General features: G+C 41.4%; 2 protein-coding genes across 6 annotated transcripts; both read left to right on the top strand.

Moving 5' to 3' along the window:
• Positions 1-674: 674 nt before the first annotated feature.
• ttll10 (tubulin tyrosine ligase-like family, member 10) lies at positions 675-16,016 on the top strand. Of its 4 annotated transcripts, none has more exons than XM_037105025.1 (13): positions 675-818; positions 5,159-5,334; positions 7,369-7,719; positions 7,974-8,124; positions 8,358-8,476; positions 8,625-8,745; positions 9,899-9,984; positions 11,926-12,112; positions 12,329-12,500; positions 13,375-13,515; positions 14,772-14,888; positions 14,983-15,076; positions 15,237-16,016. In XM_037105025.1, exons 3-13 carry the CDS (start codon positions 7,401-7,403, stop codon positions 15,893-15,895), a joined length of 2,166 nt encoding a protein of 721 aa, XP_036960920.1. In that variant the 5' UTR covers positions 675-818; positions 5,159-5,334; positions 7,369-7,400; the 3' UTR covers positions 15,896-16,016. The 4 variants fall into 4 exon arrangements, with proteins under 4 accessions (XP_036960920.1, XP_036960917.1, XP_036960919.1 ...); XM_037105022.1 differs by having other exon boundaries at positions 676-818; positions 7,334-7,719; XM_037105024.1 differs by lacking the exon at positions 5,159-5,334 and having other exon boundaries at positions 679-818; positions 7,334-7,719.
• A 145-nt stretch (positions 16,017-16,161) lies between these two features.
• Positions 16,162-26,468, top strand: LOC119023242 (pleckstrin homology domain-containing family N member 1). 2 transcript variants are annotated; one of them, XM_037105026.1, is made up of 12 exons: positions 16,162-16,535; positions 16,947-17,148; positions 19,180-19,306; positions 20,051-20,197; positions 20,538-20,624; positions 22,401-22,488; positions 22,581-22,717; positions 22,823-22,969; positions 23,524-23,610; positions 23,884-23,959; positions 24,266-24,342; positions 25,973-26,468. In XM_037105026.1, exons 2-12 carry the CDS (start codon positions 17,054-17,056, stop codon positions 26,102-26,104), a joined length of 1,200 nt encoding a protein of 399 aa, XP_036960921.1. In that variant the 5' UTR covers positions 16,162-16,535; positions 16,947-17,053; the 3' UTR covers positions 26,105-26,468. The 2 variants fall into 2 exon arrangements, with proteins under 2 accessions (XP_036960921.1, XP_036960923.1); XM_037105028.1 differs by lacking the exon at positions 16,162-16,535 and having other exon boundaries at positions 16,592-17,148.
• The last annotated feature ends 34 nt before the right edge of the window (positions 26,469-26,502 follow it).

Below are 26,502 nucleotides of genomic sequence, written 5' to 3'. Positions count from 1 at the left end.
AGTGTGGACATGGCAAATCAGTCTGTAGCAGATAACTGAATTACACAGGATGGTTTTTACTTACAGAGAAATATCTGGCACTTTTGTCTGAGACTTTTCAGCGTTATGCTTCTTTTCAGGCCTCCTCTTGCTTTTTTCTATCCTCTAAGATAACATCAGTTATGCCGTTATTATTACCGACACCACATCAAACTTGAGTTTAGAGCTTGGCCCAGTTGTGTTACTGGATACATTTAGCACTATCCAGCGTTTTTCTGAAATACCTAGCACCACATTGTAAATTGTTCAGATATTGACCACCCACTTCTACCTTCCTGTCATAAATCACTCTCTAAACATCATCTACCTCTACTTGTCAAAGTGAAAAAGGAAGGCTAATTCAGCACGCAAACAGCTTGCATCAGGATTGCTAACAAATCTGAAAAAATAATATATTATCTAACAACAGTTTGGCTAGATTTTCCCTCGTGGTGAGACCCCATAAACAAGTAGGTAATAGTAGTGTTCATAGTTGGATTAGGCGCATGAAAAATTTAAGTGGCTAATTAGCAACTGTTAGCAGTCACACTAGCTTATTTTACTAGTCATAGCCAAAGTAAGTAATGCATTAGTGAGCCATACACAAAGAATGCCATTTGCAGCTAGTCACCAGCTCGGTTGAAACTATGTGTTTGGCACACAGATTCTTTTTAAGATCGCACTGCCTGCCAGGTCATAAAAACAGGCTAGCAGTGTTGCAGTCAGTGCCTCCGGTTTCAGACCTGAAGCCCCAGTCCAACTTGCACGACCTATTAGCAAGAAAAGCAGCCAGTTAATGGGTGAGAATCTTATCATTAATTATGTAGTAGTTACATGAGGTGTAACATTAGCCTGAGCATAACACAGTAGCAGTTCACAGAGAACTGTCAGGCTGGATGCTAGCTTAGCCTCAACAGCATTAGCCTGTTGGCTTGAAAGTGGTTGAACTCTGTCAAAAATTACCTTAAATATTTTTGTATATTAATATATATTTATAAGTATATTTCACATTTTTTGATGACAAACATAACATTTATTTACTTCTTAATGTTCTTCTTCTTCTTAATATTAGCTCAAGTACCAGTAGCTAGCTAGCTAGTTAGCAGTTGTAGTTTCAACCGACTGTTCCAAACCACAGAAAAAGAAATGACTGCTGTCTGTTGGGAAGTTTTATATTGGAGTTTCCCCCCTGCTCCTCATAAGAAAAGAGAATAGATTTGTTTTTTAATTCACCAAAGTGACTCTGTAACAGAGAGCTACTTCAGCTAATAGCTGCCTTACTAAAGTTTTGTTAGACAGCACTGGGCTAAATGCAACAGGAAAACAACCACCTAGACGTGTCTCGTCTGATGTAATTTTGACTTAAGCCTTCTGCAAAACTCTGTGTGTTGGCCTTTTGTTGATATTAGCCTTGTAGACTGACAAGCTGAGACACTAAGGCTTAGCTAATGTACACAAACAAACCCGGGAACATCTGAGGCATTAGCACGCTTGCCAGTAAATTTCTTATATGCTCAAGATCTCATACTGAATATGTCTCACAGCACAGTTGGCTGCTGTCTCTTTGTAACCTCTGGTAACTTTCCATAGTAGCTGAATGGGCTCCCCTCAGATACTCAGGTAACTCAAAAAGTGAAGCACAGGACTGTAGATACCTGCAACTGAGTGGTAGTTATACAGGTAAAGGATGCATTTGAAGTAATGATTGTGATTTTCATCGTTTATGGATCAATGTATAGTAATCTGAGCTGAACATAATTGTTTTTTCAACAGCAAGTCAGTAGTCAGTAAGAGTAAGAGAAGTTTCTTTTTTTATTTCACTTTCAATTTAGGCACAGTGACATATCACTGTTGCTTATTTCCCATTAACTGTGGCAGTTATTGGGCCTTCCGTCCCAACTCTGCACTGATATTCCAGATAAATTTTGCCTCAATGACTCAACTGATTTCTAAAGCACTCACAGAGGAGGGGGCCCCCGGCACTCACTGCGTCTAGCACTTCCTCTTTAGTGAGTGTATTTTAAGGCTTTGTGCACCTGGAGCATCCCTCACTCCACCAGCTCTCCCTATTCTGCCATGTACTAGCCAGAGTATGTTATCGGTGAGTCATTTTCCACTTCAGAATCCAGTGGTATTCCTCCTGTGCTTTTTCATAGCTCTTGAGGGTGTAACCAACGGACCCAATGACGTTAATCCAGGAGGCTGCCATCTGTGTGCATCAGGTTCGGAAAAGAAAGCACCGTGCACGTTTCTTCAAATTCACAGTGATGGCAAACGCTAGGCTGGGTGGGACATTTAAACCCCATCAATCACCATCTGATTATAGTGTCAAATAACAAATCTGCATGGACACATTCAGTTTTTATCTAAGAAGCATCTCAATTATCTTTACCGATCTTAAGCAATTTTGTGATTACTGATTACTGCAGATTGATTAAAGTGGATTGGAAAATGTCACGAAACAGTAAACCAAACCATTCACGGTTCTCACAGATTTGCCACATTTCCATTTTTAATCAGCAGGACAACATGTATGAAAATGTCAAAATTAAAAAAAATGTGCATGTGGCATGTACATTTTCCCATGTTAGAGTCAGTCTAGTGAAACTCGATGTCTCCATCTTGCACTTGTCACTAGTGGGAATGAGAATACAGACCCTGGGAACACAATGTAACCCCCCACCACAGCAGCCCCCTCTACTTTACCGGTGTAATTCTGTAAGGAAATAGTGAATAGCGGGTGAGAGAGAGACCCTTTTGAGACAAGCCTTTCTTTACATCGTAACTTAACTCCATTTCTTCCACTATAACACCTTGACAAGGAGAATCCCTCCAAATAATGGGTTGTGGAGGGACACCATTGCTGCAGGCTGCATCCCTGTAATTGCCGAGCACTTCCTGGTACGGGAGGCAGTTGGGATGACATGGGAATGGGCGAGTCTCCAGAGACACACACTCTTTATGGTGTCACCGCCCTGAGACAGACAGGCACACTCACACATAGTTCTCATCTAATGGTTTACAATCATTTATATGGATTGAATTTTTCATACGAATGGATATCGAGACCCTGTTTGTGAAGTCTCTTACACATTTTCCCCAGACTGTGATCGGGTCCATTTTATATGCGAACTGTCAATAAAAAGAGCACCACCATTAAAGATACCTGACATAAAGAAAAGAGAAGGAAAGGAAAGTGAAAGAAAGGCAAAAAGTGTCACACTTTAACCCACAATGTTCCACTGACAGATGGAAATGTAATCAAATAAGAAAGTTATTAATTAACATGTTAATTGTGAAATATGTGATAGAAAAAAGGGAACATACAGATAACACACACAAAATCCACAAGCACACACACGTGTCCTCATATACAAACAGACATACACACGGACACACACACACACACACACACGCACACAGCCTTTTGGCAGATGGCAAACCATGAGGTCGACAGGGCTGTAAAACAAGCCTGTTCTCTTTGTCCACCTACGCAGCACTTTGCACAGTGTGTCTATCAGATGGCGGCTCTTTATCAAGGTGTGGCTGACACTGGCTCCACGCAAAGCTCTGTTAAACAGGAATATAGCAGGCCTCTAATAACTGGGGTGCTGTGGCTGGACTCGCATCACTGCCAAGCAGCTCGCTCTTATCGCTGCCATTCTGCACTCAGACACCTTAATGGGACATTTACGGCCTTTTGTGTGCGCGTGTTAATGAGTGAACAGACAAGACTGTCTGGTGACTGTTGCTTCCTTCTTGTAAATTGAGTCAGGCGTAAAATGTGTAATAATGCGTATGACACCTACAGTTTACAGTTCTGTGATATGAACCATGAACCTTTTTTTTTGAAAGGGGCACTATGTAGTTTTGGAGAAGAAATTCAAACACAGAATTTTTCACTATTTATCATTTTAATGAGGTGATAATACAGACTCAAATATATATATATTTTTCCTTAGCTGAATAAAATATAAGCTCCCCAGAAAACTGTTTTAAGCTACACAGGTAGCAGAGTCCATAATGTAACTTTTTACAATGTTTTACAGCGGTATGAAATTTGTGTTGTCCTTTTCACTTTGTTTATTTAATGATGAAAACGGCGAGTTTGATATTTAGTTTGTTTAGGCAAAAAAATAAATAAATCAGTCAATGATTAAAACATTTTCCCGAAAACTACATAATGCACCTTTAAAGTAAGACTGTCACCAGTTAAAATTCTTGAGTGACTCTGTTCAGTTGTGATCTGAAATAACCCAGAGTTTGATTAACCTGTTCTAAATGTGCTTTAAATACTTTTGCTATACGTGAACTCCCCTTGTGCATGTGTCACTCCTGGTTACCCTACTGTATATGTAATTATATGCTTGCATGGATGCTGGGTCTAAGAGGCACCCACTCCTGTCAATTATCAGACTGTTGGGAGGAAGAGAGGAGATTATGCATAATTGCCAACTGTGGCTGTGCCTGGGTGTTTCCTCCTGAGTCAAATCACTGAGACAGAAAGGTGATAAGTGGATTTGCCATGCAAGCAGACAAATGTTATGTTGCTCAACGGCGTGCCTGCTGCTGGATTTGGCACCAGGCTACATGATTGATGATGATGTCTGCCATAAAAAAATAATGATTCCAAGAGGGATTGAATTCATGTTCATGGCTAAATCATGTTTGGAGGCGTGAGGTGGAAAGATATTTTTTGCCACTAATTCTTTTCTTCCCTTGACACACTTCACCTACAGAATCTAAAACTTTTTTACTCTTTTCATGAACACTTTGCAAAACATATGTCGCCGAGCCTGTGGAAAATATTATCTTACCTTGTGTGTCAGAATTTAATACCTCTGAAAACTGGCAAATCCATTTTGATTGACACTCTGCTCTTATGTTACCATAGGGTTCACACAACAGAGGCTTACAGGCAGTTAAATATTGAATGAGGCTGAACTTAGAGGTGGGGTGGGTGTGGGATACATAATCTTGAGTAGTTGGTTTTGTCTTGAGCTGCTGTTGTTGTTTTAAGATTCAATCTATAAGAGGCAACTGTTGCTAAGGGTCCCATTACTAGAGCAACCGCTGATTGTTTACGCTGGTCCACTGGGTTTGCTTACTCGCGGTGTGACAGACTGATGGCTGATTTCAGATGGCCAAACTGCTGACAGACCATGTGATTTTACCTCTGCGGAGCCCCCCCCCCCCACCTCCCCATCTGGGCCCTGCCGTTGGACTACAAGGCTGAGTGCACATGGCAGAGGAGGAACAGGCTGAGTAGGTTTCCATGGAGTCTGGTTATCCATGTGTGTGACGCTGGAGTTGCAGGTAAAACACTTTGCCTCTTAATGTGGCTAGGTCATAGTTGAGCTACTATCTATGTACCTTTGGCATAGCTCCAAAAAATACATTTGTGTGCAGGTATGCCAAATGTTTTATTACAGACAAAAACAAGGTTTAAAGTATTATGCAGCTAGCATGTGCTAGCTACCCCCTTGAAGCTAAAATGTTCATTAAACCAAACAAAAACTATTGTGAGACATAACTGTGAGTTTTGTTCCAGGGCTGGCGCTGGAGGAAAGGTAACTGGTTCATTATGGGAAGGTGCAAATTTCATTGTCATCTGGCATTTGACATTTCAGTTCCATACTGTTGCCGTAGAAAAGGAGCCAACAAATACTTAACTACAAATACCCACAGGTCAAAGTGATGGACTGACACAGGTGGGGTCCAACAGAAGGTCACGGGGTCAACAAAAAATCATTAGGAATCATTTTGCATAATCTGTTGCCAGGAATCATGCTCCAAATGCATGAATACCAAAACCTATAATATACATGACATTTGAATTAACAGTCTAGCCAGTAAATAATTTTTTTTTTTTTTTGTCAGCTGCACAGTTAGATAAACAGACAGCTCGACTGATCTGCTGTTCTTTGGCCTTGATGTGTGACCTGCTGCTTAGAATTCACAATAATAAGCAAGCTTACTTTCACGCTCGAGGCCATGAGAAGCTGTACTTGTTCGCCATTGTGTAGCATGTTCACAATGGCGATATTAACATGCTAATGTTTAACTGGTATATTCTTAGTTTGCGTTTGCGTTTGGTCATCAGCCGAAAACACAATGTGCTGCTATAAAGCGCTTCAGGATGATGTATATTTGTAGGCCAGCCTGAGAGTTAGCATCGCCCTGGATCCTTCGACAGATATCCCCTTGGATTTTTTTCACTGGATTTTGTATTATCCCAGAATACAAGCTCTGTGGCAAACAAAAGTTTATGATACTTACATGTTTGTTCACCAAGACAGTCTTCACAAATTAACGCTTATTTTATTTATCACAATGCAATCATCAGAAGCAAAAAGCAAATGTAAGGCTATAAACAAATTACACCTACTGTGGGTCCAACATCACCACCACTAAGCTATATGTTCCTACCACTAAACACACATCTGCAGGTTGGAAATTTTAAATTTGTATGTAATGTCAACCTGTGGAACAGTGAGTAGGGGAGTTTCTGTGTTGGCTGTGATGATGTTTAATTGCCCCAAACAACTTGTGTAGTTTACTTTAGCAACTTGTTACGAAACTTCAAAATCTAAGGGTTGGGGAATTTCTCATGTATTTTATGTTGAGCTTGTGCTATCACAGACCCTGTTTCAGGTATTTAACCAGAAAAACCCATTCAAGCAAACCACTGACTTCAACACAAGGGAGGTTGAAGTACAGAAATGCTAACTCAGTTTCAGGCTTTAGGCGTCATTCCTGCAGCACTCTGTTGTTGACAGTTTTGCAGGCAGTTTTTAGTAAAAACCACAAAACAAACTTTGACCTCATTATGAAGCTCGATAGACAGTTGAGGGTGTCTGTAATATGGCAATTCATCCTGAGGGACACAGACATTTTGGTATGAAAGCTTTTGAGACATTTTGCGACAGTTCACCCACTAGATGTTCAGATATTCTACTGGATATGGGAAAACGGCACTAAAGAAAGTTCTGGGAATTATCAAATTCATTAGGATTCAATCCTGCGAGGACCATCAGTGTCTGGGAACCTGTACAACAATTGTTGAGATATTTCAATCTGAACCAAATTGAAGTACAGACAGACTAATACAATGACATAGCCATCTCATGAGCCATTACGCTAGCGTGGCTCATGAAAACAATCTCATATGACAGAACCATCACATACATGAATATTAATGAAGGGGAAACTGGTCCTCTTCTTCTATTCCTCTCATTATCCACTGAATTGGCAGTGTAACCTGACCCACAATAAAAAGCAACATCTCATTCCTGGTCACAATGTCTGATTACAGGCTCCACCTGTCCTCCCATGTTGGCATATTTCTAGTCATCGCCAACGATCTGCAACAGCACGAGGTCATGTCATCTGAGTGCTGGGTGGAGCCCTGCAGCGAGGGCCTGGCAGAGGAGACTGGACAGGAGAACCAACAAGAGGAAGAAGCACAGAAGGAGGAAGTGGAGGTTCCCTGTCGGGTCAACCAACCCGCAGGAAGCCGGAGGCAGGAGGAGGAGCCAGGAGGAGCACAGCGGCCTTCGTCACCTGACCATAGTGGCATGCAGGAAGTGACATCAGGAGGTGGACTGGAGCAGATCCAGAGGGAGGGGACACGGACTCGAGAAAAGAGAGAAAGGCTTTCACCCATGACTGTCAAACAGGAAAACCGGAATAGAGGCTCAGGTGTGTGGAGGGAAAAATAAATACGTTGATCCTTTACTGCAGCAGAGGAAAATAACAATCCAGTTCATTTCAAAACTTGAAAATGAAAAGGCGATGTCCATTCAGAGTCATTCTTTTATAGTCTTTGGGGCTGACTGTAGCACTTCCCAGAGTTCACATAAAAGTTCATTCAAATAATTGACATGCACATCTTGATAGAGCTTACTCTATGTGTTTGTGAATGTGTGCATGCATAATTTCTGTTTGTGTAACAGGTGCCTGCCTGGTGGAGCGATGCCTCCGGAAGACCTTCCCCGGGGATTTGTCACCTTGCCCCCTCCCAGACAGAGACAGGGAGCGGCAGGCAGGAGAGCCCCGGGGGTCTGGGCCTTTCTACTTCTTTGGAGGAGCCAATGGGGCTGAAATGTAAGTAGAGAAATATGAAACAAAGGAACTGAGATGTATCAATAAGCAGCTGGATTTTAGGTACTTATAAAGTCTGATCACATTTCAAGACAAAAGCCTTTTGGATTTTTTTTTTTCTAGCAGCAAAAAATCATTCACTTGCAGAATATTTTTGGTTTTGGTTCCCTAATCAGCCCTGGTATTCCGTGTGACCCATGACCTCTGGTTTGATTGAAGGTTGATTTTTCTTTTAGAGTGAGCAGCTACTGTGAGAGCAGGGGATGGAAGAGGATTTACAACAAGCACAGGGAGGACTTTAAACTGAAGTGGTGTGAGACCAAATCGCCAGCCAACTACCGTAACTTCAGAGAAGGTCCACTTCACCATAACATCGCAAAGAGAGTGAAAGATAATTGCAACTCTGAATCTCAAAAAAGATTTTTCCATTTCTGTTATAATTTCCAATTAAACAGTGTAATGTTGCAGACAGAAAACTTGACCCCCTCATGTGTTGTTTGCAGGTGAACAGTTGTTATACCAGATTCCCAACAACAAGGTCCTCACCACTAAGATCGGCCTCCTCAGCAGCCTGCGGGAGTACGAGCGAGTCTGCAGCAGAGTCAACCATGGGCGAGGACTGAGGTGAAGTGTACAGCTGTATTCCAGCTGTTCATTTCTAATCCAGACAGGCTGTGTCTATTGAACACATTTACAGATAGAGCAGTCTGTTTCTTTTATACCATTTACAGTTGATTCACATATCTCCTAGCAACCATCTGGTACCTTCATGTAGATTCAACAGAGGCCCGGCTCTGCAAATACCGGTTGAAAGACGTATCAGCCTGTGATACTATTTAATGAGCCAGATTGCATCATCAGAAATCAGGCCTCCCATCTCACGCAGTCTCGGTACTGAACATTATGTGTGTCACTTATGTAAACTAAATAAGTGGTCCATTATTAATAGTGAATTATTTCAGTCAAAGGAACAGCTAACCCCCCCCCAAAAAAATCAAAACCACTATTTTTCTATCTTCATCATCTGCAAATCTGCAAATCTGCATCAACTCAACTTAAACTGAAGCTGACAAACTGAATCTTGTTCATCACTTTGAAGATGTGCGATACTCATAATGGACCAAACTGTTAATGATGATACCCTACACAACAAATACAACATACTTTACATTATTCCTCTAGTTTACCAAATCATATTGTAGTACTTTTAATTTCTAAAAATGTTTCTCTTACAATTCCACACAGCCACGTGCCAAAATACATTTTTAGAGATGCAAAACTTTATTAAGTTAGTTCATCAAAGTGAAAATTATTATTTTAAATCAATCAGTAGTCACAGTGCAAATATTTTCCCCACTCAAGTTTCTGTGGATTCAAAATAAATAATACACACTTAAATACATTAATAAGAAAACATGACTGAAAGGTACATTTCCAAAACTACAGCATGCTTGTGAATGCTCAGTAGTAATCTAGAGTCTGATTCATTTTTTCAGGCAGATTCAAGCTAATATTATATTTATGACATTTTTTTTCTTATCTGAGAGGCTGAGGACAAGGCCTTTGAATTGGGCCTCCACCTTCAACTCAAAATAAAATCAGTTTTGTTTACGTATCCCAAAATCAATCACTTTACAGTCTATACAGTGAGTGCCATCCTCTGTCCTTAAAAAACTTGCCATATTTGAAAAAAAGAACCTTTATCAGGTAAAAAAGATGGAAGAAAGAGCCACAGAGGAGGGATCCCTGTCCCACCTTGTTGTGTTGTTCCTCACAGGAGGCTGAAAATGGAAGAGTTCATTCCCACTACCTTCCGCATGGATGTGAGGGAAGAGAGGGAGGCTTTCTTTGCCCAGCAGGAGGGTAAAACGCACCGTACATCTCACCGCCATTAATCTCTAATGCGTTTCTTTACTGATGCAACAACACGACACTAGTCCAGCTGGATTTGTGTTTGGCCCCGGATTGAAATAAGATAAATCAACCTGTCACACATCCAACAATTAAAAGAAACAGAATAGTTTGTCCTAGCCAGCGTTAGGACAACAGTTGCCGTGGTGATTGTTTAATCAAGAGGTTGAGTTGGATGTTGGAAAAATAATGCACTTCACCTCCCATAAGGCCCTGATAAAATCACCAGGGGAACATGCTGTTGCCATAGAGATGAGTCAGCAGAGGGCAGGGCTGAGGCACAAACACGAGGAGACGCTCCACAGGATGTAAAGCTGCAGCAACATAAACACGACTGAATACATGTTATAATAGTTATGGAAAACATTTTTGCTTCATTTTAAGGACTGGAGATGAAATGATCGACTGGTTCCTGTATTGCTTGCAGAGATGCAGACTCACAGCGTTATGATAAGTGGTGTGCAGGTCATAACAAACATGGTTATCACTAAGTAAACAGGAAAAGAGACACAGACAGCTGGTTTAGATCTCGAGGTGATGGATGAATCTGTAGAAAGGCAGATGAGAAATGTACAACACAGATCGAAGAACGCAGTAAAAGGGGATTAAAAAGCCGGACAGCACTGTGTCTGATATTTCTCCTTTATTCATCCATTCACTGTGCAACACAGAGTAAACACTCAATATTTCACTCTCTACTGAGAAGCACAGTGACATGTTTAGTGTCACATGTCAGTGCTGCGGGAAACATTGAGACTTAGTAAAAGTTGTAATACCTCAATGTTATAATACTTGTTCCATTGTAGAATTGTCCTCCGTCAGACTTTTGAATTATATTCTATGGTTATATTACGGATGCACCAGCATGTAAGAAGCATTTTAATGACATAGCTGGTTAACTGGACTACAATTTTAACCACTTTATCTACTGTTGGATGTGTTGAAGAAGGTTCTCATGGTCATGGTAATTCTGAGGGCTGTATCATAGGCAACTGGACATGTTTCAGTTTCTTGAAGACATTTCACCTCTCATCCAAGAGGCTTCTTCAGTTCTCATCAACTTTTAGAACTGGAGTTTGCAGGTTTTTAAAGTTGGCCCTCCTGTGTTGTGGCATTTGTTTATGGAAAGGCTGTTTTGTCTCCCCAATGTACAGAACCAACAATGGCCACTAAAAAAAACAAACTCAAAAGGAACTTTCTAGAGTCAGCATGTAATTTGTCTGTTCTCGGCTACTGTAGAATCATGGCAATGCAATATGGCGGACTCTGTGAAAGAGGACTTGCGCCCCCTGTAGATATAAGTATAAAAGTTTCATTCTATGGTAACAAACCCACAGCAAGTCTTAGTTTCAGCTGATTACACACATAGAATCATAATTATGAGTGTTATATAATAGATCCTCCTAAATTCTACACACTGGACCTGTAATTTATTACATTGCATCATACTTTAGAAGCTGATCATTTGCTTTGAATCTGAGAATTTGGTATAGTGTATTGTGTACTGTAGTAGAGTAATAAGCAGCAGCAAATGTAAGTACAGTCTATTAATGTACAATCTTAAGGTGAAGAATTGTCTTGTAGGATCAAGAACAAACTGTTTTTTTACACTTCACAAATATTTGAACACTCAAATAAATTGACAAAAAATACATATGGTTAAAGAGTAAATGTCAGACACAGCATGAATCACAGAATAAAGATGGTCATATTACAGAAAAATTCAGAACAGGAAGAAGTACCTTCACAGCAACATGACACCACAGAAAATATAGAGCAGAGGCCTGACAAGTCTCAGTGACACCATCGCTGAACAAAGTTATAGTCTATTCCATAACTTTATAAGTCATACATGTGTTGTTTCACCTGATGTAACTTAACAACTGTTTCCAGGTGTGAGTAACAATGAGAGTCAAATGTGGATCTGTAAGCCGACGGGTCTGAACCAGGGCAGAGGGATCTTTCTGCTGAAGTGTCAGGAGGAAGTCGCTGCCTTCAGACTGAAGCTGCAGCACATGGAGGACAGAGGAGCCAGCAGCCAGATGCACCACCACCAGCCTCAGGCTCGCATTGTCCAACAGTGAGTGAACATACACAGTGGCTGGGTCATTGAAGTGAACGCTGGACACTACGGAGGGAAGATTTCACTGTCTTAAACAACTGCATATACAAATTCTCACTTAATATTCAGACAATTTTGTCTGGGCAATTACATCTTCTTGTTCATGAAAAAAAGGGACACATGTTTATGTAGCTGCTGAAATTGTTATAAAGCAAGCTGACATTTTGCCCTCAGTTACATCCAGCGTCCGCTGCTCCTGAAGGGGAAGAAGTTTGACGTGCGCTCGTACCTCCTGGTCGCCTGCACTGCACCTTACATGGTCTTCTTTTGCCATGGATACGTGCGACTGACCTGTGACCTCTACGACCCCAGCTCCAAAAACCTCTCCGCCCACCTGACCAATCAGGTACACCTTAATACTGTACTGTGGTGACGTCGACAACATAGCTGGGGTTAACTGTCTTTAAATGACAGAAACAAGTTTTTTCTCTGAAGTTAACTGAAGTCGTAACTAAACTTTAAAGAATGAACTCCCACACAGGTTTTAGATTATCTATGGTGAGTCTATATTTGGACATCAGGCAGTCATATAAACCTCTCCTTGATACATCCTGTCCAAATAGATTAGGAAATGACTAATACTGGTCTACATAGACTGCCTCGCAATATGTGACCTTTGTGTCACTGTCAGACGGATATTCTTCACTTCTTTGCAGTTGTTGGGTAATATTTCACTAAATGCTGCCACGCTGCACGCTCTAATTCTTTTGGTTTTGTTTAAACAGATTTGCAGCCACAGAAGTGGTCAACGTGCTGTCATTTACCAGAGTGCCAACATTGAGCAGTTTTCTTTTTCTTTTGGTACTGTACTGTATTTTCACTTAGACACTACAGTAGGGGTTTATATTTTACTTTTGTCAATAACATAAGAACTTTGTAGTATATTCAGTGTAATATACAAAAGTACAAAGCCTCATGTCAGACATGGTTGCCATGTCATTTTAGTTTACTTGTTTTGCCACCCAAAGTATTCTTCATTCTCTCCATGTGTAAAAAACTCTTACAAGTTCTCTGGCCCTCTGCAGACATCACTGTTAATTCATGTGTTCACTGCTTAACTTGTTTAAGGCATGAAATTAACCATGTAAACTCCCTATTAATCTTAACTGGGAAAATGGGGCAAAATTATTTAAATCAGTCTTCGGTTGAATAGAGGAAGCTGGCTGTGGCACTGTCTCTCTGCTTCATGTGTCTCTGGTCCCCCTGCTGTCTGTCTCCAGTACATGCAGAAGAAGAACCCTCTGTACAGCCAGCTGAAGGAGGACACTGTGTGGTCCATGGAGAGCTTCAACACATACGTCAACGACAGGTTTCGGGTTGCCAAGGGTCTGCCCAGGGACTGGGTGCTGGGCACCTTTGCAGTGAGTGCTGCTGTGGGTCATGGCTCTCGGGGACCAATTACCATTATAATGACGGTTGCTGGCGCTCGCTGCTAATTGAGATTGTGGTTAGGCTCTGATGAGCTCACTCCTGTCTGAGGAAATATCATGTTATCACTGAAAGGAAATATCACACATGCTGTTTTGGTGGTTGTTTTTATCCATGGTACGTTAAAGGACTACAAGCACTGCAAGGTGCATATATTTTAATCAGTTTTATCAGTGGTTGCACCAAATAGAGAGAGACCGCAAACATTTATAGTGAAACACATTTTAGGTACACACAAAAAACAATAATGTGGCTCTTTGGTTCAATAGAAACCTGCTACCTTTGCCTTTGACATTTACCTGTCCAGACATAATTCTGTCTGCAAGTCATTTGTCTGTACACAGACTTGCATGTACAGATGTTAAGTGTAGAGATTGTAAACTTTTCAAAGTTAATTTTTTAGTGCCTGAGAAAAACTGACAGAATATTTACAAAATATCACCTGTATAACACCCTGCCATCAAGATACTATCAGTTGCATTATGGGAAGTGCAAGATTTAGTGCTTTTAAGGCTTAAATCATACTTCGGACTGGAAGTAAGGGTATCCAGGCCTCGTCTGCTTTGATCATTTCCATTCTTTTGAAATCTGCCTCTGCCACAATTTCCCTAACAACTGAAAGTGCAAAACCACCACTGAGGTGCTATCTACTGGTGTGTTATAGAAGTCTCTAAACCTTGATATTGTAATCTATATTGCTGGACTAACACTGTTACTGCTGCTAGTATAGCATAGTGTCTCCTCAGAATCTGATTTGAAATGACTAAACTTACTTTTATGTCAGGCAGCGTGTTCAGTGTGAGATACAGTGATACAGTGATAAACTTAAAGCTAAACACTAAGCAATATGTTTATCTGCAAGCTTCTTAGCGTCATTTTGTTTTTCTGGCAAATGGATTTGTCTCTCATTCGCCTTGTTTTCAGCAACAGCAGCTGGCTCAGTTAAGCTAAAAAGGACCAGCAGCAAACAGACAGGCACACAGCTTTATTCATCAGGTGGCCTCAAAATGGATGATCACATTGCTCCATGTCTACTTGATGTGTAACAAGCAGCTATTGCCTAATACGAACGCGTCTTCTCAAGTATTGCTGCTAAGAAGAAGGCAGCTGCTAATGTTCTATGTCACTCTGAGGCCTGATTTAATTATGGCTCGACTGACTTGTTGTTTGTCTGTTCTCCACACATCAGAGGCGCATGCAGCAGATCATGACGCAGTGCTTCTTTGCAGTCAAATCCAAGTTAGACCGCCGACTGGGCTTCTTTGACCTGATTGGCTGCGACTTCATGGTTGACGAGGACTTCAAGGTGGGCGAGACTTTGCGAAATATCTAGGTGGTGGCCGGCATTCGACATGTGTAACAACATGCGTGTTTTGGATGTCTTCATGTGCTGTGAACAGGTGTGGCTGTTGGAGATGAACTGTAATCCAGCTCTCCATACAAACTGTGAAGTGCTGAAGGAGGTCATACCCAGAACTGTTGTGGAGGCGCTGGGTGAGCTCACTGTTGTTGTTAATTAACATCTCTCTTTCTCACTTCATTTCACTGTGTGCATGCTGCAGACGTAGTTCTCCTTATTTGATATATATCAGTTTACTCAACGGGCAGAAGTGTGATACCACCCAAACATGTTTATCTGCTGTCACTCCTTTAGATTTAACTCTCGAGATCTTCAACAAGTGCCGTCTCAGGCAGAGGATTCTCCCTTTGGCCAGCCAGAGGGAGTTTGTGCTGCTGTACAACGGAGTTTATCCTCCTGATTTAGCGCTGGCCTGCAGCAGGAGCAACACGAGCGCTGAACTCAACCAGAAAAGCCCCAAAAAGACACAAAAGACTGAACCCAGAAGATGCAAGTCAGGGATCGAGGGTAGAACTGTGCCGTCAGCTTCCCCCGATATTTCTGTGAATGTCTCAGGGAGCTGCGAAGGACGGGGTGGCACAAAGTCCATCCACTGTCCCACCGCCTCACCTCTCCAACCAATCTCTCCGTCAGTACAGACTGTCAGGAATAAGAACCCCAGGCCTCGGGTCGAACTCAAGCTGAGCAAATGTACATTGCGTCATCATTTGAATGTTTCAGGTGACGGGGGGCACTCTGAGACTCAGCAGAAGACGAGGATCATCATGTCGCTGTCATCGCCTGCGCTGAGTGAGGGGATCTCCGTCCATGAGTCCTCTGAGACAATGACACGACTGCCTCCTCATGCACCACTTCCTTTGTGTCAGAGCAAGCAAAGAGCAGAGGATCTCAGTGAGGAAGCGCTCAAAGAAGATACAAAGAGTGTAGTTTCTGAGACGAAAGAAGAATTGTGATGCTTTATGTGCAAAACAACTGTGATCTTGAGAGCTTTGTCTGAAAAAAATTCCACGCTTTGGACTCATAATGCTGTTTTACTCCTAAAGAAATGATAATAAATGTTGAATGTGACCATGACGAGTGATCAAGGGGCATTTTACTGATGTTTTATGAAGAGCGTGTCCTGTGATTTGATTTCAAAATGGGCTTTCCTATAATGTTCGACGTGTTTGCTGGAATCAGAGCACAAATCCACAGCTGTGGCGAATGGAAAATATATCCATCAGTCATCTTACATCGCTTCACGGAAACAAGAGGGCAGCTCTTGTGCTGTGGAGAGCCTGAAACACTCAGACGTGATTGTGTTCCAGCCCTCCCACCATCTTACTGTAATTCTAACCAGGAAGATCAACACAGGGCTCCACACTACGGTTGTTGCGGCTTGTTGTTTTGACTACAGCCCTCTACCTCTCTGTTTCATAAGTCACAATTATCTCACATGCCCATCCATATTCAGGCCGGCTGCGAGTAAACACAGGAGGGCATTGGTTCTCATCTTTCCCAACAGGGTGCTTGCTTCATTCACATGCTTGTGAAGAACATCACAGTCCAAGTTATCAACATGAAGCGGTGCCACATCTGTACAGGCTGCTAATGGTAAGCTTGCATTTTGAGTGACAGTAGTAGCCGTTTTTTCTTTATCTTTTTCTCATGCGTTTGTGTCAGCAGGTTCCCGGTCTGAGTTCAGTGTGTAAAAAAACAAAAAAAAAACAAACGGAGGAAGCTGCTCACTTCTCTACAGACAGACAGCCAACTGACAGGAAGGAAGGAAGAACTATTACACTTGAAGATAACTTTGTGCCACTTTTATCTTCAATTCCTCTTCAAAAGCACTGACACCTTTCGTTCTCGAGATTCTATGGAAATGTACGCTTCATGCTGGTGAGAAGGGGGAACTAGAGCTTAGCGGCAACCCCCTCCCTCCCTCCAGCACACTAGATCCTCTTTTGGACCCAACCAGCCCCCGTTTTTTTTTTTTTTTTTTTCATTGTATCTCTTTGGTTTTAGTGTGGCACACACTCGGACACAGTGGGGATGATCTTCTGGGCAGATGGTGCTCAGTGTGTGGACTAGAAGCTGAGACGAGGCAGAGAGGGACAGACTCCCCGTCCGTCATGGGATGCTGCAGTGTGACCCAGAGGCATACTGGAGTGGACGAGGTGGGCCCGGATGAGATCGAGCTGCTGGAACTCTCCGGAGACAATTTAGGGTAAGACACAAACACAAGTTCATGGTTTAAAGAAGAAGAGTTTGGATCTAGAAAACGCCGTGGTGGGGAATTCACACACAGTTATGACTGCGCTTGCATCACAGAGGAAATAAGAGCGACAGAGAAGGCAGCAGTACCTCAGCATGAATGTGAATTTTACGATCTTTCAGAGAGAGTGTCTTTTAACTTTGTTTAAATGTGGTTCTTTTGTGTGTCGGCATGCTCTGGAGGAGGAAGTGGTGACGGTCTCAGAACTGAAAAGCACTTTTTTTTTTTGAACCTCTGTGGTGAGGTGAAAATGCAAAACAGCAGAGGAGTCATCCTCCTGCTTAACCTTTTTGAAAGAGTGCTATATCCAGGATGTATACTCTTATGTGAGTAACAGGATATGCTTTACGTGGAGAACCTCTTCACAGAAAAAAAAGGTTCCATTATAAACCCTTTGAATTACAATGAAAACACCTGCAGAACAACGTATTACATCCAGACCATCGGCACCCAGCACGACAACAAGGCAGGAGAAATAATTGGCGCTTATTTACTCAACATGAACTTGTGGGACTCAGTGATGCTGCACTGATGTGATTAGCAGATTACTATAAGACAATGGCTGAAGCATGGCGGGGTTTAATAATAATACAGAGTCAGGGCGGGACAAATCCCTGCTCATTCTGAGGCTGAGGGATTAGCAGGGACTAATCATAACAGTAGCTACTAGTCCTTATGTGCGGCTGTTTGATAATTACTGCTTATAGTTGCAGGCCCCTCGGATTTGACTGTTGTAAAGATGCGCGCTTGCATGTAGATACACACGCAATGCAGCAGGTACGCTTTATGATACAAATGTACGTACAGATCAAGAGCTGAGTCCAAATTCCAGATCTAGCAAATGTGTCAAACAATGCTCACAAACATTTATGGTGAGATGATTGATTCTGGCTTTGTGAATGTACAAGAAACGCAGGTACCTGCGCTTCCAGGCACTGACACAGGTTTTTGCACCAATCTGTGTCGTTTAAACAGTGACGTTACACGGAGAACGAGAGATGTATCCCCAAAGGTTTAATGCTTCACGCCACCACAATCTACACTATTATGATTATCTACAAATTATGTTTACAGATGAACTACACAGTATTTATTAACCATTTACAAAGTATTATAAACATCAGTATGAACTTTACAATGAACAGTTGCTTGTAAAATGGTAAATGCAAAAGTTTATGAGGTATTTCATTGTTTAACACTGAATCACAGTAATCGTTAACTAAAGTTTAATTAACTGTAAACCTTCCATTTATTAATGATGGTTATTGTAAAGTGTTACACAAGCTTTACCAAAGGGGCCCCGGACAGCTTCTGTAAACTTACTGAGCCAGAAACCCTCAGAGATAGAGCTGTCACTCAGGCTGCTTATTCAGATACTCATGGGTGGGTTTGATGCTGGCAACATAATGAAATGATTTGAAGTGAATGTATTTAATATGGTTTATCTGCTTCCCAATCCAAATGTTAAGATTATAGCTGCAGATATATCATCTGTCTATCATCCTAAATAGTTTAAAATGAATGTGTGCTTCATACTAATGTATGCTCTCATTTCTGTGATGGACAAAGGCTGCAAAATATGTTGGTGAAGGATCAGCAGGTGGGTCTGTCTCCGCTCTGACGACGGTAATCTGATTATGTCTGGCTGCTGCAGGGCTGCAGGGGGGTCAAGACGAGTCATTTAGATATGTCTTATTGCAAGTCAGTGTCTATACAGTATGTCTTCCTTTAGGCTCACCATTATGACACACAAACAGGAGCTCACAGTCACGATCCTGTCGGCCTGACGTGCACGTCTATGGACCAGACAGAACATAAACTTTAATATTCACACTGCACAACAAGAGCCGGCGACTGAACCCACATCCGCGCTACAATGAGGCCACCAAGCTAACCACCAAGCCACTGTGCCTTCAGCACTGACTGCAGCGACGTGACAGTCTTCTCTGATTAACTGTGTTTAACACATGTGTGTGTGTTCAGGGTGTGGAGTCTGGGAGAAACCAGGCTTCAGCTGTCAGTGAAGAACAGCAAGGATGAGCAGAAGCCACTACCACCGCCACCACCGCCCCCACCTCGCTACCCTTCAGTACGACACCTGGAACAAGAGGTCACTATGTGTGCATGTATGTGTGTGTGTAGGACAATGACAAAAGACAAGCGGAAACTTCATGGTGTTCACAGTCAGAACACAGCGTGTGGCTCAGCATGGCAAGCACTTAGACACTTTTTTTAGTGCACAAGTCGAGCATGGCGAGATGTGCCACACGTGAATATCAACAGTTTCCACTCGGTGCTGTTATTTGTGTTGTGGCCAGACACGCTGTAAACACACTGCATAAATTTCCATGACAGAGCTGAGAGATACTGCGTCCCCTGTTTGGTGTGATTCAAACTTTACGGGAAACAAAGGAGGAGGAAACACTGCAGTGCAAACTTGAGGTTTTTTTGTTGTTGTTGTTTAACACATCTTTCCACTGGAATGAGAGGCCAAACTCCCAGAGAACAAAACAACACGGCCCTTGCGCATTTATGTCTCGAAGAACAGACGGTATTTTAATCTCAGATATCAAATTCCCCAGAATTGTGCAACATTTTGCCCAAACAACAAACACCGGGTGGCTTGCAACAGTGAAACAATCTCCGATCTGCTGAGCGATGCATGACTCATCACATGTGGCCACATATAAATACTGGCGTGGCATGTGTAAAACAAAACACACAGCATGCGCAATAATTACAGCAACATACACGGTTGATAAGAAATTAGGCAAAATGGCCGCCCACTAGAAAAGCCACAAAATATTCAAACCTACTTATTATGGTATGTGCTGATGCAGTTCTGTGTCCGTAGGTGGTGCTGTGGGGCAGGAGCAGGGACGAGCTGCACCACCGGATTTACTCCAAGCAGCCCATCAGGGAATGGGAGGGCCAACCCCCACACAAGTATGGAGAGATCATCCACTCCTCCGTGGTGTCTCTCTACAACAGCTACACACAGGTAACGTGGCGCCACCCACGGGAGTCAGCTGGGAGTTATGAGGTGTGGCCTCATCGGTGCTTCATCCGAGAGGAGCATATTCTGAGATGGAGATTAAGAATGAGATGACAACAGCAGTCACAATACCCCACACTGATTAAAAGACTAATATCTGTCTTTAAAGCTACACCTTCTCTTGTTCTGAACACAAAAAGACACAGACTTACAGCTGATGGAGCCTCTGATCAAACTGTTTGAGAACTGAACACTATGAGTGAATGATCCTACAGATGCATGTCAGGAGCCATGTTTGTTTTTCTGCTGTTGAATCTGTGTCACATGTCTTCGGTCGGTCCTTCAGGGATCCAGTGAACACTTCCTGGTGTTGTTCTCTTTCCACCTGCTGATCCTCTCCCTGGACCACTCTCGACAAGAATTCATCTATGAGGTATTCCTTGTAGATTTCACTTTAAAAAGACAGTAACCCTGAGATGTAATACAGCAGTTATGAGTGGATAAACTTCAAAAAATGTACAGACAAACCTACGTTTAGTCTCAAAACAGAGGTCCCCGAAAACGACCACAGGACACTAAATCAAACTACTGATAAAGTCATATTGTACTTGGTCAGCTGAAAGATGTTTGTAAGCTGCTGGGTAAGCTTAAACCGCAACACAGATCAAATGACTATGACAGTGAAAGGTGTCATCATTGTGACTCAGCTGTGCAGCTGTCCTCAGCTCTAAATAGCTTTTTTGTTTATAGTAGTCATTAATCTCATCTTCAGTAGCAACAGGAGGATGTTTTCAAAGTGTTGTTCTGATAAGATCACTGTAAACTACATGCCCAGCACCAAACAGCACACAGGAAAAAAGTTAGCAACCAACTTTTTACCATAACTGAGCATTCAGCTGCTAGAGAGACAGATATTTGTTCCACAACGAACCACAAAAAGTTGGTCGAAAACTTTACATGCATTCACAATCACAATGCTAATATTCCTCTGTATATTCTAGATGTGTATATAAGAACTGTTGTCTAATTCATCAGCCATCACAGCCTTTATGGTGATAATTCTGTATGTCAATGAGGCGTTTGCACCTTGTTCTGCTGCCCCCAAGTGGCAGAATCATTGAGTATGAGATCATTTGTTTTTTTTATGAGACAAAGGTGTTTCCTAGTGTACACTTAAAGATTTTTAAGATGGTGGATGTTTCATCAAAAAGAAACCCCCAAACAGATTAAGTGTTGTTTGCCTTGTAGGAAACATCTTTGAAGGATACATTCTTTGACTGGCTCTCAAAAAAACTGTATGAAGTCTAATTGCACTTGAAAATTTTGTCAGAATAAAACAGTGTTAACACATGAACATGTGCACGTGTGTGCTAAAAACTAAAAGGTGACATTTATTTTCAGAGGAGTCAGAAGACTGTTTTTTTTAGACTGTACCTAATTCAGTTGAAAAAGCTGAGCAAACATGCAAAAAATCAGTATATTACTCAAATCCAAACTGTCAAACTGAATCATGACTTTTAGTTCCTAGTATATGTCAGGCTCCAAAACCACTGATTTCTATACTCTGCATAACTCATATAACTTTCAAATTTTTATTTCAGTTCACAGTTACTGTAAAACGTGTATGATTAAATATTTACATGTAAAAAAAAGTAATCAGAACTGATGAAACAAGGGAGTTAAATGACATGCTTTTCTTTATTCATCTGACCTATTTTTACCCGGTGTTGTGTTGAAGTCTGATTCCTGCTGATGTGTGCCATCTACCGACCTTAAACTGCACTTCTGGGTGGCAATTCTGAATGGAGGAAAACATTATTAGACCGGGGAACAAACTTTGTCATTGGAAAGTATCTTATATTGCGTCAGTAACAGGGACTTTTAACTTAGAAAATGTGTATGTGCATGGATTACTAATTTAAACTGCATTTTATTTTTTTATTATTTTTTTATTTTTTTCTATAGACTTTTAAAACATAGCATCACCATCAAACCAGTGCAATGAATTCGACATTTCTTTTATTTAAGCATGTAAGAGATGGTTTAACATGATGTAATAAGTACTAACCCTGCAGAATAATGACAACCAGTGTTGATGTTTGTGTTGTTTTCCTGCATAATCGTCTCTTTAAAAAATGCTGAAGAACAATGACGAACATTAATTTTTTTTTTTTTTTTTTTTAAAGCTTTGTCCTCTCTTGTCTCGCAGGGCATCCTTCCCCTCTCTGGACTTTCCCTACAAGCCGTCTCCGCGGACCCTGACACGTCGCATTCACCACACATGTTTGAGATCAGCAGTGAGTCAGTGGAAATTACCAAGTTCAGCTAAGACGTGGGGATGCAGAGTAAAGCACCGAGCTTGAGTTATGTTTTTGCGTCTCTCTTCCAGGTCCGGTGATGGACTCCAAGGTCTTCATATGTTCCAGTGCTGCAGACTTACAGAAGTGGATAAATCAGATAGAAGAGAGGAGATACAAGTCTATGACACAACCCATGAGTCCCTCCCACTGCGCTCTCTCCTATCTAGTAATGACCAACTGTTGTTTATCTGGTTACAACTGCACATGAAAAAGCTTGAAAGTGTCAATGTTTTTGTTGATAAATTGATTAAATGCAGTATTTCTCCCCTAGTTACCCTGTGATGAGCACTGGAAAAGAGAAGAACTGAAGAGGTACTTACTACAGGCCCCGATATGGCAGTGGGAGGGCTCGCCGATACAGCACATGGGTCAGCCGGGCTGCATATCGATGGTCCATATCATCAACACACAGAGACAGGTGATTAAATACTCTCCCACTGTATCAATAACTACAACATGTCAGTCAACCATGTATAGAAATCCAGAGATGACTTGTGTGTTAGTCTTTTTGTATGTTTCATTGTCTCATGATGGTCACAACATCCCGATTAGCACTTTTGTTTTCCTGGAATCTAACACAAAAAGCAACAAAACAATTACGTGACTGAACAGCTGCACAACCCGTGTGTCGAAATGATGGAAGGATGTCATCACATCAAATTCGTTTCGTAAGAATAGCAAAAGTAAGGTGGCTTTTCACCAGTTTGCAATGTTTTTTTTATTCTTTTGTATCATAAAAAAAGTTTGTCAGGTTTCATGTTTAGTCTTAATCACAGTAGCATATCTCAAAAATGTTGAAATAAACTGCAATTTTTAAAAAAAAAATGCAACTTGTGGCACATCTTGTGGAATCATAAATATCCAGTCTATACGATATTATAGATGAGATTGCCCTAGTATTTTGTCAGTTGTATCATCCGTATCTGACAGCTTACAACAATGATGGAGACATCGCTGGCTTTGTTCTCACAGGGACTCCAGGAGAGACTGATGGTTCTCTTCCCTCAAGACGTCCTGCTGCTGTCAGTCGACAACAAGCGCCTGAATATAAGATATGAGGTAGTGTAAAATGACTCTATGGGAAAAATCCATAATAATACCTCCTCCACCGCTGTAGCAAGGCTACGTGTCCAGCTAATCTTTACACCGCGCTTGTGCTTTTGACACATGACACATAACATGGGTGGAACATTTTGTAACTCACACCTGCCGTCCACAACATCGCTCGGTGAATTTGAGTCAGACGAAAGGAAGAAAATTAGGTTCCTTGTTGTACGATTGTGGTTTAACTCTTTAAATAATTTTTCTTTTTGCCCGTGTCCTCTGTAACAGGGCAGGCTGCCCCGACACAGCATCAAAGCAGTGGAGCGGTCGGCCCTGCCTGGACGGCTGGAGTTTGAGCTGATAGGTACAAACATCAGTGATGTCAATACCTGTTTTTGCTAAACACTGCATTGGTTTAAAGGTGCAATATGTAAAAAACCTCCAACACTTAACCAAAATTGTCAGCAGAATGTGAAGGAATAAGATGGCTTAAGTTTATGACTGTGACTATGTGTTGCAAAGCACTCTCTGGAAATACGCTGTCACCTATTTGTTTAGAGTATGAACAACACACTCAACGTGTGGCCAGTTCTTGCATATTGCACCTTTAAAGCCAGTATCAGTGCAGTGAGGAACACTTCTGTTTGATTTGATCCCTGTTGTGTTTTAGGTGAGCTGATGGAGCCGCTGCTGATCTCTTGTGTCTGTCAGGAGGATTATTGGAACTGGATCTTTCAGCTACAGCAGGTTAGACTGTCGGAGCTGTGTGACATCTTAAATACAAAGTATGATTAATGAATGAATGAAGAGGTTATATATGATATATGGGCAGCAGGGTGGTGCAGTGTACCAGCTGGTGTGGGGCCTTTCTGTGTGGAGTTTACGTTTTCTCCCTATGCTTACTTGAGTTTCGTCTGGGTGGCTTGGTTCACCCGCCATCTGAACATATATATATACATATCTATCTATCTATCTATCTATCTATCTATCTATCTATCTATCTATCTATCTATATATATATATATATATATATATCTAAATATCTATATATATATATATATATATATATATATATATATATATATATATATATATATATATGTAAGGATAATTCTCCAGTCGGTGCCTTTGACCGAGGCCTGACCTCTGATCTTTAGCTGGTCCCTGTTTGCTGTACGTTGACCTCCTAATCCTTCTCACGGATGTGTTGAATGCTGAAAACAAGTTTCACTACATTGTATGATTGTTTATGACACATTTACACTAAATAAAAAAAAAATACAGCTATAATACAGATTTAAAGGCGCAATATGTAAGAATTGGCCTCCTGTTGAATTCACCGTGAGTAACCTCTAAATGCTGCCGACTGAAACTGCCGTTAGCTAGTTAGCTCTATTAGCACATGTATTTAGTGGTCAAGGAATGTTGGACAGGAATGTGATTTTGCTACCTGTTGATCATTTCTTATTTAAAAAAAAAAAAAAGTTTCAAACTAAAATTCCCACATATTGCACCTTTACAGTTTTTGTTATTAATAAGCTGACCCAACTATGAATCCTACCTAAATCCTGGTTTATGATTTTATAAACTGGGCCTGCTGTGATATAATATAAAGGACCATACTGGTATGTTGCATGTCAAGGTCAAGGTCTGTAATTTGCCTCTCAGATGATTCCATTTGACTAGTTTTTAGACGTTGGAGGGAGACAAACTATTCAGCATTTTTTTCAGGAAAAGAGCAAAAAGTTAAGCTGCTATAAATGGTATTTTTGTAGTCACAGTGCATCAAATGAATACGTGTAATGAGGATTAGAATGTCTCCAAATGTTCCCATAACCTACTGTAGACTACCTGCCCAGGACGAAATGACAGCCAGCAAGTGAACACAGTGGAGCATTTAAAGAACCAGACACTTCCTGCAGACCAAAGTAGAGCTAAAGAGCAGTGATCATTGGACTTACATCACTCCAAATACATGCTTATGTTGTTCCATATCTGCAGGTTGTGTCAGTTAACACCTGTTTATTAAAGACGATCTCCAGCCACTGTTTCTAGCCTACTGTATATGCTGCTCATCCTTTTATCTATTGATGCAGACCATATTATACTGCATGCTGTAGTTCTGTTCACAACTTTCCCATCTATCTAGTCTTGTACAGACTTGTTTGAGATCAAAAGCATACTCCATATTTTGCTCCATGCTGGTTACATGGAAAATGCATCCGCAACTACAGATTATTTTGAACTTCTTTAGGATTATATAGCAGATACAACATGATATGAAACATGATATGGTTTCCTCGATTCACAAAATATACTTTTTGCCGTCCTAAAGTTTGTGTGGTTGCGTCAACAAGTTTTTCTGTTTGATCTGCAGCCAGACAGAAGCAGCCACGTTACTGTGAGTCACCCTGCACCTCCGATCATGCCAAAGCTGCAGAGGAGCAGGAAGGAGTCCCAGGAGCCGATGATTACAAGCGACAAGAGTCGCATCAACGGACGCAGCTGACTCAACAGAAAAAAAGCCTGAAAGTTCACTGTAATTGTAAATCCAACGTGTAGATAGTGTGTACATATTACTTTAATGTCTAACAGTGCCACAGAATGGAGTGAAGATGTCCTGAAGTGCTGTGACCCTCATTTTGATATATTTGGGTGATTTTAATTCTGACTCTGAGGGACTGAGAGGATACTTATAGTTCACTTTCATGTGGGGACAAACAGAAACAAGGTCACGACCCAGTTCAAATTCAGACCACAGCTGAAGAGATGTTAGACGTAGAAACTGTAGAGAGGAGAGAACTGAAGAATCTGTACATATGTAGCTTTGATGTCTTGACCACAAAATACACAGTGTTTGACTTTTTTCACAATAAACTAACTAAAATTATAACTGAGTCATTCATT

Source organism: Acanthopagrus latus, chromosome 7, assembly GCF_904848185.1.
Source record: "Acanthopagrus latus isolate v.2019 chromosome 7, fAcaLat1.1, whole genome shotgun sequence".
NCBI lineage: Eukaryota > Metazoa > Chordata > Actinopteri > Spariformes > Sparidae > Acanthopagrus > Acanthopagrus latus.
This window is presented reverse-complemented; position numbering and strand designations above follow the sequence as displayed.